This window comes from Crocuta crocuta, unplaced genomic scaffold, assembly GCF_008692635.1.
Source record: "Crocuta crocuta isolate KB4526 unplaced genomic scaffold, BGI_CrCroc_1.0 scaffold1079, whole genome shotgun sequence".
NCBI lineage: Eukaryota > Metazoa > Chordata > Mammalia > Carnivora > Hyaenidae > Crocuta > Crocuta crocuta.
In genome coordinates, this window is record NW_027529995.1 from 248810 (window position 1) to 263814 (window position 15005).

Genomic DNA, 15005 nt, shown 5'->3' on the forward strand with positions numbered 1-15005 from the left:
ACAGACTCTGTTGCAGATTTTAGCCAACAGAATGCATTCATCTGGCCCATGGCCCCTTGGGGTTCTTCCCGCTCTCCACACTGGCCTGCCCACCCAGCCCTTCTGTCAGCACCCCAGAGCCACACAGGGTACAAATGCCTAGCAGCCAGGCCAGGGCCATTTTTGTTCACAGAAATGCGGCTGATTCTGGGGTTCCCCTGCCTTGCTGGGGGAATGGGGAGCTGGGGAGGGGGCGGCTGCTGAAGAAACAAATGTGCAGCCGATGTGTGCAGGCACTTGGTCCTCTCTTCACATAGTGGGCCAGCCCACCTGTCTGGAGAAAGGGATTCTAACATGCCCACCCTTTCCTTTGCAGTCTCCTCTCCACCCTATCCCAGCCTCCCCCACAAGCCCCCAGTCAGGTCTGGACGGCAGCAACTCTACACTGTCTGGCAGTGCCAGCAGCGGCGTGTCCTCCCTGAGCGAGAGTAACTTTGGGCACTCCTCAGAGGTCCCACCTCGAACCGACACCATGGACTCCATGCCAAGCCAGGCCTGGAACGCCGATGAAGATCTTGAGCCACCCTACCTCCCTGTCCACTACAGCCTCTCCGAGTCCGCAGTTCTGGACTCCATCAAGGCCCAGCCATGCCGAAGCCACTCAGCGCCGGGGTGTGTCATCCCTCAGGACCCCATGGACCCACCGGCGCTGCCACCCAAGCCCTACCACACCCGCCTGCCGGCCCTGGAGCACGATGAAGGCGTGCTGCTACGTGAAGACGCTGACAGGCCTCGGGGCCTGCACCGCAAGGCCTCGCTGCCCCCTGGGAGCGCCAAGGAAGAGCAGGCCCGCATGGCCTGGGAGCACGGCCGAGGCGAACAGTGAGGGGCAAGGAGGCGGCTGGGATGCCGCCCTCGGTGAGCAGCTTGCCCAACCACTCCAGGTCTGAAAAGCAAGTACCCCCACCAGGGAGCCAGAGAGGCCTGGCACTCAGGAGTGAACCACCCCGGGTCTACGTTCTACTGCCGTGAACTCGTGTGTTGCCATGTACAGAGGCCACAGCAGCATGAAGGGTTGTGGCTTCTCTTTTTATTTCATTTTCTACGTTTCCATTTCTATGGGTTTTCCTTTCTTTCCTTTGTGCAGTAGATGCTTTCTTCCTCCTGCAGTTCCAGACCACGTGGAGCTATATGGAGATATTGCACAGAGAGAATTGCTTCACAGCTTTGCAGGGCCCAGGGTTAGGAGCTCAAGCCCTCCCTCCAGGGCAGAGATGCACAGAAGAATGGGAATTGCACTAGGGACTTCTTCTGTTGCTGTGTGGACAGAAGAGCTCATGGTTGTATTCAGGGATCGCAAGGACCACGTGGACTACATGTCACAGGTGGACAAGGGAGCTACAAGCCGTTTTGCACAAATGCCTACCCACCTGCCCACTCTTCCATCCAGGAGTGTGAGACTGAGGGGCTGCTTGGGCCAACCTGCCAGCTCAGGCATGTGACCCGGCCTAACTGCATGCCCAGGGCACACTGCCAGGCTTCCATGGGCCAGCCCTGTCTCTACCTTGGATTTTTCCATTGCTTTTATTTCTGCTCCCTTCCACTCTCAATACACCTCATGCCCTGCAGGAGCCCCCTTGGTGAATGGATCTGCAAAGGTTATCTCCCACCCTCTACCCTCTGGGGCTTGTGTGGGGGTGTGGAGCCAGAGGGTCTATCCTAGCCACCCTCCTCCCCATGGCCCAGGAGGCCAAGTATTGAGAGACAAGCTGGTATAGGAGCAAGGCTGAGGTGTGGCAGGGGCCAGAAATCCTCTGAGTTTTCAGAAGTGGCCAGAATACCTGTCATCCAGTTCCTGAATCAGGGATTTTCAGCACTACCTCTGAGCAGTGGGGCTGGCTGCCCAGCCAGGTTTCCAGCCCTGAGGACTCGTGGTCAGGTTCAGCAAGCTTCTGGGTAGAGGGTGGGAGGAAACCCCTCCTTCTCAAGCAGAGAGCCACACAGGTTGAATTTTCCTCTGTCGAGTGGCCAAGTGTAGCCCACCCCTCCCATCCCACCCTCCCAACTGCCCCTCCTCCCCCACTCCAGGCCCACAGGGACCACCACTCAGGGTTCAGGGTGGGCAGGAGGGCAGTTTCTCCAGCCTTCCCAGTCTACTGAGCAGAGCGCAATGGTATCTTTATAGGAAACTCTTTCAGGTCAGGGCACGGACTTTCCTCTTGGTTTATTATTTGGGGGCGATAGGGTGGGGTGGTAATAATATTTTACCAGGGTGCTTCTAAGTTACTTTAAAAAAAAAGTCTACAAATTTTTTTTCATTTGCATAAATTCACAACTTTGATGGTCATAAGGCTGCCTTCTCCTTATTGAGCAGAGGTGTTCTCCCCTTAGTTTCTCTTTTGCTGGCCTGTCTGACCTCCATGGCCAGGCCCTGGGCCCTAGACCCCCATCCCTTCCCCACAGCCCCTCTTTCCAAACAGACAAGGCCAGCCAAGGTGTTCTCTTGTACACAAATGCCAGCTTATTGAACAGGAAATTCCAGCAAGTAACCAACTGGGTAGGAGGACGGCCACATTATCTTTAGGGCATCTGGGGGTGTCTCTCACCAGTGTGGGTCCTTTCTGATCATTATAAGGAAGGCTCCAGGCAGAATGGGTCAGTCATGGCAACCCCAACTTTGGAGGGCAGGCCTATGGCATGTGGTGTTCACAAGTGTTAGAGAGTTGGGGGCTAGCTCTGTATTTGAATCTTAGGTAGGAGGGCATCTTTAGACTTTAGGGCACTTCTGAACCTCAATCCCTGGATAAGGCAGTCATCACATAAGAACATTGACCTTCTCCACCTTGTGGCACAGGAGGGTAGGGAGGGCAGTGCGGGTTGTGGGTTCGTTAGGCCTTGCTTTTTTATGTAAGGTAAGCTAGATTTGTTTCCCCTTTCCATTTTCCCTAACTGGATGAAAGGACATAATCCAAATCCCTTTTGTTGGAGAACCACCAGTCTGAGGGGAAGTGGGAGGCCAGAAATGAGAATCCTCTGAAAAGATTGTGAAATAGATTTTCATTCTTTCAAGCTTATTTGTAAATACCTATTTGAATGCTGTGTATTTGTACAGGAATTTGAGCAAAAAATGTATAGAGTGTGATGTCCAATTGGTATTCAGCCCTATAAATGTGTTTTTAACCTCTGGCATTCCGTGCTTATTTAAAATAAGAAAACTTCTAACCATTTCTTTTGTGTATTTATGTTTAAAAAAGTGGTTTAAAAATTATCTTACCTGTACCAGAAAGCAAAGCTAAAAGGAAAAACAATTTGTACTAGTGTCCCAAAAGGTATTTTACTGTATATATTGTGGTAGCATGTTCTAAAGCCAACAAGTAATGTGAATTTTAGATGTAAATATCTGCCACTTGATTTTTCCCCCTTTCCCCACTCCTTTGACTGCTGTGATGTGAATTAAAGATGAATACCTGATACTGACCCACTGAATTCACTGAATGGGAGCAGCCCCAGTGCCCCCCTCCAACCCTTGTCGCTGGGCTCCAAGCCCTTTAGCCCCATAGAAATCTTTCTGTACAGAACACAGAGCCAACCTTTTCCACGTCCTGCCTTCAGACAGACAGCCGAGCCTTGCACTTGAAGGGAGGGCAGCCAAAGAGGAAACCCCCTTCAGTGCTTGTCGGCTGACTCGCGGGCCCTCACCAAAGGCGCCCCACCCCCGGCAGCCAGGGACCCCGAGCGCTCGGCGGGAAACCCGGGTTAGACCCCGCCGGGGCCTAGGACGGCCGCTCGGAGGGGGACTTTCCAATGAGAAATCCTCAGCCCAACGTCCACTCTGGCTGGCATCCGGTTAGCTCGTACAAGACGGGCTCGGGCCTGATGCGGACATTCGGACCGGGTCGGCAGGCCTCTCGGGCGCAGGAGCCTCCGCAGACGGTCTCAAAGCCTGGATCCTCCGCCCAGGATCCCGGGATCGTTTGAAAAGCTAAAAAGGAAAGGAACTTCCCCGAAACCTGGCCTGCAGAGGTCCGCCCTCCCCGCCTGCCCTTTACGCCACGGCTGACCCCAGAGCCGCTGGTCTGCGCCACGAGTCGGGGCCCCGAGCGGAGAGGGCTACTTCGGGCAGACGTGGGACCGAGAGCAGGGAGTACCCGGGACAATTCAGCAGGCGCCCAGCGTCGGCCCCAAACCCCGCGCTAGTCCTCGGCGCCCAGCGTCGGCAACTGCTGCTGCCCCTACTCAAGATGGCCGCCCGGGCCCCTTCCGCCGCCTTCGCGGCCGCTTCCTGNGGTGGACGCCAGCCTAGAAAACAGTTCCTGGGCCTAGGAAACTGGTCCAACAAGAAAAAGTTGGGACTCGATCGTGCAGAAAACTTAGCCTGAAATTGAGATAACGCTGGAGTTTCTTTCCGTTCACATCACTGGGCAGAGGCTCTACCTGGCCCAGGTCGGGAGTCCCCAGGGCCAGCCGTGGGCACAGTTGTGGGTCCGGTGGGCTTGCGAAGCCGCACCTCCGGTTCGGTGTTGTATTTGGAAATGAGAAGCATTTGGATTGTTTTTGTCTTCACCCTACGGTTTGGCCTCTTCTGAGGTCACAGTGAGTCCATCCCAAGGACACGTGTTCGATCTCGGCTTAAACTTTATGGAAGGACCAGGGAGGAGCCTTGTGTGGGTCACCGAGTGATGCTTGTTCCCCCAGTGCCCTGGGTGTACCAAGGGACCCCAGCAACCTGGAGCTGGGTTTTGTCCGCCTGTGTGCACCTGAGAAAACCCGGTGATGGAAAAACTCACCTCACCGTGTCTGCTATTTAAATTGCTGCCGGAGTTCCCTGCTGGTGGATTGGGGTGCACCTTGTGTGATTGCTGAGCATCTCCCTTCCCTCTCTTTTCCAGTCTGTATCTCCTATCTGGGAAGATTTTATCAGGACCTCAAAGACCGAGATGTCACATTCTCACCACCCTCTATTGAAAAAGAGCTTATAAAATTCTGCCGGGAAGCAAGAGGCAAAGAGAATCGGTTGGTGAGTAGCTGGTTATCCTCTCTGGCTGGCCCTGCCCACTTGCGTGTTCAGGAGGTCCACTGTCCAGTTAGTATGCTAGTGTGGGATTCCAGTTTCCAGTGAATTATGCAGTTGCGAGGTTTTGTTATCCTGTTAGTATTGAATAAGCACCTACTGTGTGCTGGGCACTGGGAGTATCAGCGGGGAGAAATGACAGGCAAACAAATGATGACACTGTTATGAGTGTCCAGCAGAAAATGGACCAGGGTGCTCTGGAGGGAGGGTAGATGCTGATTTAGGCAAAGTAGTCAAGAATCTCTCTGAGGAAGAGCTGTCATTGCAAGGGGGTAGAGAAGAGCATCCCGGGCAGAGGGAACAACCATCATGAGTGCTCAGAGGCCATGTGCGAGGACACAAGATAATAAAGTGGGCACAGCGTAGGCCAGGGCCCAGTTGAGGACAAGAGCCCTAATGAAATGATGGCTTTTGTAGCTTTCATTTCCCTGGCAGTCGCTGGTTTGTCTATTTTTAAAGGTCTGAATCCTGGTGACTCTTAAACTTATTTGGAGGTTGTCAGCTCTGGGACCAAGCATGTATTAAGAGCCCAGGGTTTACACTGAATCTGAACGCTGGTACAGGCAGGGCATGGGAAAAAAGAGGCCCTGGCAGAGAGATGTTTTGAGGTTATCAGTGTTTTGCGGAGAAAGCTTTCAAGGGGGACCTCCTGAAGGCCATTGTCCTTTCTTGCTGCAGTGCTACTACATTGGGGCCACAGATGATGCTGCCACTAAGATCATCAACGAGGTGTCAAAGCCTTTGGCCCACCACATCCCTGTGGAGAAGATCTGTGAGAAGCTCAAAAAGAAGGACAGCCAGATCTGTGAGCTAAAGTATGGTGAGTGTGGCTAGACCTTATTTAACAAACACGGACCCTCTGAGCTCAGGCATCAGTAGTTGACTTTCTAGCTGGGGGACGCAGGTGAGAAACTAGAGCCTGGTGAGTTCTGTAGCCAGGTAGGTAGACTGTGCTAGGTGAGGGGCAGGGTGGATCTGGCCTCATGGGTGGAGGTCTGAAAAGGCCTCACTGAGGAGGTGACATTCAGCATACTTTGAAGGCAGGCGGTAGAAGATTAGCCAAGGGGACAGTAACAGAAGAACATTCCAGGCCAAGCAAACAGGCAGTGCAGAGGCATCCAGGGGCATGATGGGTAGACAGCACAGAGGGCCTTGCAGGTTGGTGAAGATTTGGCTTCAGATCTTTAATCTGAGTCAAGTTGGGAACATGGGTTTTTGAGCAAAGAAGAGATGTGGCCTGACTTGTCCTGGCCACAAGCTCTGAAGGCCCAGGAGCTTTCTTATTTTGAAGAGAAATGCTGTGTGCAGACAGGCAGGCCAAGACTTCCAGCTGCTGCAGCATCTCTTGTCGAGATCTCTGGCGGGGGGAAAAGCAGGCCTCAGAAACAGGACCAAGAATAGTTGTCCTCATCTGTAAAATTTAAGCAGCACCAACATATTTTGCCGTGACTCAAGTGTCCAAGGGCCTGTGTTTGTCCACTTGTGTCAAGGATGCCTAGTCTCCTGACTGTGACGTGACAGGTGCCATTGGCTCAAGGTCTCTCTGTGGTCACAAGTTTTTGTGGAGAGTAAGCTCCTGACCAGAGCCTGTGTTGAGAATTTGGAGCTCGGGGGTCTCTCTGCTCCGTTACCCTGGAGCCGTCAGTCTACAGTGATTTGACCTCTACTGTGACTATTTTTCAAGGCACTTGGGGGAGTGGGAACCACATTTCTCCTGTAAGGTTTCTCCTGTAAGAACCATGTGGCCTCCATCCCTGTCCTTGGCAGTACTGCGTGTCTGGGTGGACGCTGCCAGTATGAGACCAGCCTTCCAGTGAAAACGCCCTGGCCAGTTGCCCCAGTTGAGGGCAGTGGGCACAGACACACACCTGCATGTGTCTGAAAATGTCTGTCCCCTTCTGACCAGTAGTGTTCTAACAGATGGGAGGCTGTGCTGGGGTGATCTGTCCCAGGACTGTGGGAGTCCATGGCTACTCCCACCAGCTCTCCCTGCTCTCTCCTCCAGACAAGCAGATTGACCTGAGCACAGTGGACCTGAAGAAGCTCCGGGTTAAAGAGCTCAAGAAGATCCTGGACGACTGGGGGGAGACATGCAAAGGCTGTGCGGAGAAGTCTGACTACATCCGGAAGATTAATGAACTGATGCCTAAATATGCCCCCAAGGCAGCCGGTTCACGGACTGATTTGTAGTCTGCCCGACCCCCCTCTGCACCTGTGGGGAAAGCATTCCACTTGCGTCTTCCCTGCAGCCTTTTTGTAATTTATTTTTTAGGCGGGCTCCTGACAATGTCAGGTGTGAAGCCTGGAGCTCTCCTGCCTATGCTGGCTCTACAGCGCCCCCTGGGGGGTTCACTTTGTTCTGTTGCAGGTTTACTCTAGGACTTTAAAGTGTGTTTGGGAATTTTTTATTAAAGGAAGAACATTTCTAGCTGTCCTTGGAGCATTAAAGTGAATATGAAATAGGATTTCAGCCCTAATGAAGATTCCAGCAGTTTATGCTTTCCAGTTCACAAGAGTTGTCTGCTATCTTCACATCTGCCCCTGGGCTGCCAGTGCTGGAGATGCCAGGCAGGACACGGGCTGAGGCATGGGGGCTCGTGCAGGACTGGAGGCGAGCCTGGGAGGAGGCTGGGTTTTATGCCCCACCCTGAGACGCTTTGGATAGAAGTCCCGCCTGAGGAGCTGGAGGCTGCACAGCCTCTTGCAGAGCATAGGGGGTTGAATCTGGTGTGCTGCGTCCGAGCAGGACTGAGGATATGTTTAGTGTGGTTTTCTGGAAGGATGACTTCAGTAACTGCCTGTGTTCAGTACTGTCACATTTCTAAAGAAGCTCTTGGCCTGGCTACCTCCACCAAGCCCAGATCTGGCCATCTACTTGGTCATCTGAGTTTATGGTGTGACGTCATCCCCAAGCCTCTGATGCCTAATTAAGATTTTGTGATATATGTAGTGGTCAGTTTATACAAAGAGTCAGTGAGAGCCTACCTTTTGCTTACCCAAGATAAGCTAATAGTTGAGGTCCCCAAAGTGTCCCCAGAGTCTGGTTTTTTGTGTTTTTATTTATTTGCAGGGTTGGCTCTTAGGAAACCCAGTTGTCCCTGTAAGCTGTGGCTTGGTGGACACCCCTGCGGCTTCTCAGGCCTTGCAGAGACCACCTGAAGGGAAAGACCAAGCAGGTGTGCTTTCTAAGGAAGACCTCAAATCACCCCATTTATGCAGTTGCTAAATTCAGTTTGCCTACACAGGCCTTGTCGCAGCCTGCTGTGGCATCCACTAGGGCAGTGGCCCCACATTTTGCACATCTGCAACACCACATCTAAGAGGAAAGCAAGGTTGAGCCGCTTCTCAGGCCAAGACTTCCTTGTTTGGGGGAATTAGCTGTTAGGATCTGACAAGCGCACTGTCCTGAACCCTTTGCAGGTGCTGGGAAAATCCATAGCTAGAAGCAGAAGCTGGTGGATGGCGGTGGCCTGCAGGCCACAGTGAACACAGGAACAGGGAAAACAACTGCTGCCACTCTAGGGCTGACCCCCAAGGTGATCTCTGAAGGGGTTAACGCGTCCCTTCTGGAAGTGGAGTTCAGCTCAGGCAATGTTACAGGTGTTTTCGTTTAAGAGCTTTCCCCATTGCACCTGCCTCAGCTGTTCCAGGAGTGGTTTATTTATGGCTATGGGAGGAGGAGGAACTGGTCGGCCTTAACCCACCCCACGGTTTCCTGGCTGAAGTTGGGTCAGGTTCTGCAATGCTTCCAACAGCTCCCTGGGAAATGAAGCCATCCTGAGGGGGCTTGGGCGCCGGGGCAGGATTCCACCCACCCCACTGGCCCCACACCTCACCTCTGGAGAAGAGGTCCTGCCCCTGGAGATGAACAGAAGGGCACCGGTCAGCGAGAGGTAAGCGTGGCAAGCTGTACTGTGGGAACTACTGGATTTGGCTTTCTCTTCACCCATGGCTCCATGGCCCTGTCCTTAACAGCCAGCCCACTGCTCGGGTGGCTGCAGCAGAGAGCTGGCCCAGTGGCGCCAAGGAACCTGTTCCCGCTTGGGGAACCTTCCGTTAGGAAGGTTTGTTGGCTCCGTTTTCTCAGCCAAGCCCAGGCAGGTCTGGCCTTTTGCATTCATAGCCCATGACCTCGCAGCCTTTCTTGGGGTCGCTGCATAAATTACCTGAACGCTGAGGATATTTGGTTTGTGGGCAGTGGGTCCTGAACGGGGACTAAGGAGCCGCATACTTAGGTTCTAGCGCTTGCCCATTCCGGGACCCAGTAGGGAGATGGCCGTGGTGGGGATTGGGGTGGGTGCCACTTAAAGAGCCACTGGGTTAAGATCTGGGAGCTCGGCGCCCACAGACGCTGCCACTCCTGCTACACGCAGCGCGGGACGCCCAAGGCCCGCAGCTCACGGGGGTCAGGGTCCGTGCAAGCCAGCCTGGCTCTCAAGAGGGCCATGATTTCCGCGTAGCCCAGAGCCTTGGCCACGCGGTGGCGTCAGAGCTCACCTTCAGGCTCACCCGGGGGTCACGTGGCACGGAGCGGCGCAGTCCGATGACGTAGGCCGGCGCCGCTCTCCTCCCNCGCTGCTCATCAGCAGCCTGAGCCCTGCGCTGCCTGCCGAGCACCTTGAGGACCGGCTCTTCCATCAGTTCAAGCGCTTCGGCGAGATCAGCCTGCGCCTGTCGCATACGCCAGAGCTGGGCCGCGTGGCCTACGTGAACTTCCGGCACCCGCAGGACGCACGCGAGGCCCGCCAGCACGCCCTGGCCCGCCAGCTGCTGCTCTACGACCGGCCGCTCAAGGTGGAGCCCGTGTACCTGCGTGGCGGCGGCGGTGGCGGCGGCGGGAGCAGCCGGCGNCCCCCACGGACCCGCTCGGCTACTTGCCCCTGCACAGTGGCTACCAGTATAAGCAGCGCTCGCTGTCCCCCGTAGCCGCCCCGCCGCTGCGGGAACCCCGTGCTCGCCATGCCGCTGCAGCCTTTGCCCTGGATGCTGCCGCCGCTGCCGCAGTGGGACTATCCCGGGAGCGGGCCTTGGACTACTACGGGCTTTACGACGATCGCGGACGCCCCTACGGCTACCCGGCCGTGTGCGAGGAGGACCTGATGCCTGAGGACGACCAGCGCGCCACGCGCAACCTCTTCATTGGGAACCTGGACCACAGCGTGTCTGAGGTGGAGTTGCGGCGGGCCTTCGAGAAGTACGGCATCATCGAGGAGGTGGTCATCAAGAGACCTGCCCGTGGCCAGGGCGGTGCGTATGCCTTTCTCAAGTTCCAGAACCTAGACATGGCCCACAGGGCTAAGGTGGCCATGTCAGGCCGGGTGATTGGCCGCAACCCCATTAAGATAGGCTATGGCAAGGCCAACCCTACCACTCGCCTCTGGGTGGGTGGCCTGGGACCTAACACCTCACTGGCTGCTCTGGCCCGGGAGTTTGACCGCTTTGGGAGCATTCGGACCATTGATCACGTCAAGGGAGATAGCTTTGCTTACATCCAGTACGAGAGCTTGGATGCAGCCCAGGCCGCCTGTGCAAAAATGAGGGGCTTTCCCTTGGGCGGTCCAGATCGAAGGCTGCGCGTGGATTTTGCCAAAGCAGAGGAGACCCGATATCCCCAGCAGTACCAGCCCTCACCCCTCCCTGTGCATTATGAGCTGCTGCCGGATGGATATACCCGGCACCGAAACCTGGATGCTGACCTGCGGGTGCGGGATAGGACCCCCCCACACCTCCTGTACTCAGATCGAGACCGGACCTTTTTGGAAGGGGACTGGACCAGCCCCAGTAAAAGCTCTGACCGCCGAAACAGCCTGGAGGGGTACAGCCGCTCAGTGCGCAGCCGGAGTGGGGAACGCTGGGGAGATGGGGACCGGGGCCTGCCCAAGCCCTGGGAGGAGAGGCGGAAGCGGAGGAGCCTTTCCAGTGACCGTGGGAGGACAACCCACTCCCCTTACGAAGAACGGAGCAGGACCAAGGGTGGTGGGCAGCAGGTGGACCGGGGCTCAGACCGCACTCCTGAGCGCAGCCGTAAAGAGAACCACTCTAGTGACGGGACCAAGGAGTCAAGCAGCAATTCCCTCAGCAACAGCAGACATGGGGCTGAGGAGCGGAGCCACCACCACCACCACGAGGCTCCTGACTCTTCCCACGGGAAGAAGACACGAGAGAGCGAGCGCAATCATCGGACCGCTGAGGCTGAGCCCAAGCCTCTGGAAGAGCCAAAACACGAGACCAAAAAGCTCAAGAATCTTTCTGAGTACGCCCAGACACTGCAGCTGGGTTGGAATGGGCTCCTAGTGTTGAAAAACAGCTGCTTCCCGACATCTATGCACATTCTAGAGGGGGACCAAGGGGTTATCACTGGCCTCCTCAAAGACCACACTTCTGGGAGCAAACTGACCCAGCTGAAGATCGCCCAGCGCCTGCGACTGGACCAACCCAAACTTGACGAGGTCACGCGGCGCATCAAGCAGGGGAGCCCCAATGGCTATGCGGTGCTCCTAGCCACCCAGGCGACCCCCAGTGGGCCCGGCACTGAGGGGATGCCCACGGTAGAGCCAGGCCTACAGAGGCGGCTTCTCAGGAACCTGGTCTCCTACTTGAAACAGAAGCAGGCTGCGGGGGTGATCAGCCTGCCGGTGGGTGGGTCCAAGGGCAGAGACAGCACGGGCATGCTCTATGCCTTCCCACCCTGTGACTTTTCACAGCAGTACCTCCAGTCAGCACTGAGGACATTGGGCAAGCTAGAAGAAGAACACATGGTGATAGTTATAGTAAGAGACATTGCCTAGCCCAGACCTGTCTCCAGCTCCGCGTTTGTGTCACAAAAAGCAGTTATTTTAAAATCTGATTCCCCACATCCTATCCCCTTGGTTTGAATTCTCTGCTGGGTTATTTCAGTTCATTTGGTGGAGGACCAGAGTCCTGACCCCTACCAACACTAAGTTCTTAGATTTTTGAGAGTTTTTTTTTACAGCGATGAGAAAAGGGACTCCTGTCACATTGGTTTCTAGTGTACAAGATACTGTCTGCTGTGTTCTGTATTTTTTTATTTTTTGACTAACTGTATGGAAAGTTGTCAGTAAAGCCTTTGTCAGAGGATGGATTTTTAATCCTGTTCAGAGTCCTGGTTTAATCAAGTTTTTTCCCCACTGCACGCACACAAATGCGCCATCTCTGCAGCACTGGTGTAGCTCAGAGTCCTGCCGGATTGGTGACTCTCAGTCCCTCAGCTCTTTGGGCTGAGTCAGGACTGTTCACATTTTTAACCTTGGCTGAGAGCAGGTGGGCTTCAGTTTGCCTCTGGACCTTGCCTTTGCCTGCCTGAACAAAGCCCATGCAAAGAAAAGGGGTGAGCCTAAGGTCTATAACCAGCAGCTGTAGTAGTTTTGGAGTTTTTGTTTTCTTGCCGTAAACGTGTGTGTTCATCTGCTTGAGGTATAGCTCTTGGACAAGATGCCCAATCTTGAAATCTCTGCCAGCAGGTAGCCTAGCAGTTGTGTGATCTTGTAGTCATGGGGGAGAGCAGTGGAATATCGGTGCCAGGGGTCTCGGTGTCACATACCCACACAGGTTCCCCCTCTTGTTCAGCCTCCAGCCTTAACAGGGCAGCCCAGGAATGCTCAGTTGGAGACTGAGCTGCCTCAGACTCCAAGGGACGCTAGAGGCCAAATGTTGGAATGGAGGGTGAGAGGAAGCCTCTTTTGGCTCATTTTTTAACTTTACGCAATGTCTGTGAATTCTGGTTCTCCCTTTGGTTATTCATGGCTGATGTGTCAAAGGATTGGGCCTCTGCCCAATCACTAGAGCTTTTGTGAAGGACACTGAATCCCTAGATGGAAGAATTTTTGCAATGCTGCAAGGGCACGCAATGGGTTAGGAAGATGCTCTTAACTGGCATACCTAGTGCTCTCAGCCTCTTGCCCTGCTGCTGAGGTGGAACCACTGGAAGAAAGGTGCTTCTGTGGGGAAATGCGGTCACGGGTACCACGCTAAGGCTTTGACTAGCATTGCCCGAGCTAGGGGGCAATGTGGAGGCATCCTGGAGCTGGGAGGGACTCTTGAAAGAATTACTAATACTGTCATCACTGGTCTCTAGTGAGGTCATAGGGCAAATGAAGCCAGCACCATTGGAGACCCTAGAGGGAAACCAGTCATACAGCAGTTGTCACCATGTCCCAAAAGGCTCATTGTCAGAGCTGAGGGACAGCAGAAGCCTCAGAGAAACGAACCCCCAAAAGGCCAGGAACTCTAGGTTCTGTTGGCTATGCCACTCCCTGGCCTGGTCCACTACCCCAGCTGGGGCAAGGCAACACAGGTGACAGCCCAGATGTTTTGAGATAGTTGTGAGATGGACACTGAGGCTCTGTGTCCTGCATGGAGAATACATGCTTTTCCACAAGGACAGTGAAGGAGGTGGCTTTTAGGGACCTTGGAGATTTAAAACGAACAGGGGAAGATGCCTGGGCAAGTACTGCTCGCTGGGTTAAAGCTGGTGCTCATGAAGAGAACAAGTATGTTCACAACAGAAAACCTTAAAATGTGTTTATTTGCTTGTTTGTACTTGCGCTGTGGCAACACCTGCAGGGTGTCTGAGCCAGCCTGTGGGGGCCCAGCTGACCACAGCTCCACCATCCCAGGGTAGCTCATACTGCCAGGAGGAGTGGCCCTTATCTTGTTCAGAGCAAATAAGGTAGCAGTGACCTGAAGGCACATCACAGGGCTTCCTGCAGATCTTCGAGAAATGCCTGGGTCACACACAGGCCAGAGTTGCCTTGCCCCTTTAAGTCCAAAACTTCTCGGGGCTGCTCCTTCATAGAGTGGGTACTCCGAACCCAGAATACTACACCTCCTAGCATTCCCAGATGGAAACCTGCAGAAGACACTCCAATGCCTGACTGGTCCACTCTTCAGGGATAGGTGTTCTCTGGCCCCAAAAGGAAATACAGTTTTAGTAAAGAACCACTGCCTACTGTGTGACCTTCCTTCTCTTCCCTGGACCCCGTTCTCAACCACTTCCTTTGGCTCTTAAGATATAGCAGGTTCTGTGAACTTCTCTCAGAAAGGCCTTGGCCAGCACTAGTAAGGATTAAGTTAGATGGTCAAGGCACTGGTTGATTTCAGACTGCCCCAGAGAGGACGATTTAACTGCAGGCATCAAGCACCTCCACCTGGGGGTTTGGAGCCTGAGATGATTAACCTGAGGTTAAAAAAAAAAAAAAAAAAAGTTTGCTCATTACTGGTTTGCTAGTATTATACACGTTTCTTCCTAAGTGGCTCCGATCTTAAGCCCTGATATAGTAAGAAATAGGTCTGATGTCTCCTTAAGCCTCTCAGGGCACTTCCCTAAAGGCATGTTGTCAAGTCAACCAGAACTCTGCTTTCCTGCTGGAGGTCCCCATCTCCACCCCAGAGACCCATAGGCATTCCCAAGAGCTGCTGGCAGAGTTCAGGGACACAGCCAGTGGCTCAGCTGAGCTCCTGACTAGAATATTGTGCTTTTACTTCTGGCCTTTTAACCTGCTTTCTTCTTCTGCATCCAGCACCGGCTTGATCAAGGCTACTCCACGGGTCAGGTGTTAGCAACCCATTAAAGCTGAGGCATGAAGCAACGTGAGCTGAGACCTCTGCTCTCTAAAGGACCAGGAGCTACCTGTATGACACAGGCCCACTTCAGTGTGTGTGACAAATTGTATGGTGCTCCAAAGCCCAGCAGGGCTTTGCCAGCCCCTGGTGAGTTTTAGCCTTGTTGTCTTGTTTACTTCACAACCAAATGTGTCCCTTCTTCTCTTGGCAAAGGGAGAAATAAGTCTCTAGCCATGTGATACCTACATAATAGAAACCAAGAAGCTATTATTTGGGCGAACTCAAAGGAAGAGACTAGGGTTTATTTACTGGGGAGGAAAGCAGGGTGAGGTGGGTAAGTGAAAATGGTCAGAGCATGTGGCACTTTCCTGGC

At 54.0% G+C, this 15005-nt stretch overlaps 3 protein-coding genes across 3 annotated transcripts in view; all 3 read left to right on the top strand.

Annotated features, from left to right (window-relative positions):
* DOCK3 (dedicator of cytokinesis 3) overlaps positions 1-3457 on the top strand; it is a 194813-nt gene extending 191356 nt beyond the window's left edge. Inside the window, exon 50 of the mRNA XM_077763419.1 lies at positions 356-3457. Within this exon, the coding sequence (XP_077619545.1) occupies positions 356-865 (510 nt within the window). The 3' untranslated portion in view covers positions 866-3457. The remainder of the gene's footprint in view (positions 1-355) is intronic.
* A 907-nt stretch (positions 3458-4364) lies between these two features.
* Positions 4365-7484, top strand: MANF (mesencephalic astrocyte derived neurotrophic factor; the record flags this gene model as incomplete). Its single annotated transcript, XM_077763370.1, has 4 exons — positions 4365-4422; positions 4869-4996; positions 5729-5870; positions 7056-7484. Coding segments are annotated over 4 exons (513 nt in total), but the record flags the coding sequence as incomplete, so codon positions are not given.
* A 1838-nt stretch (positions 7485-9322) lies between these two features.
* RBM15B (RNA binding motif protein 15B) lies at positions 9323-12159 on the top strand. The gene is given in 3 exon segments (XM_077763420.1): positions 9323-9343; positions 9554-9890; positions 9893-12159. Coding segments are annotated over 3 exon segments (2304 nt in total). The 3' UTR covers positions 11839-12159.
* The last annotated feature ends 2846 nt before the right edge of the window (positions 12160-15005 follow it).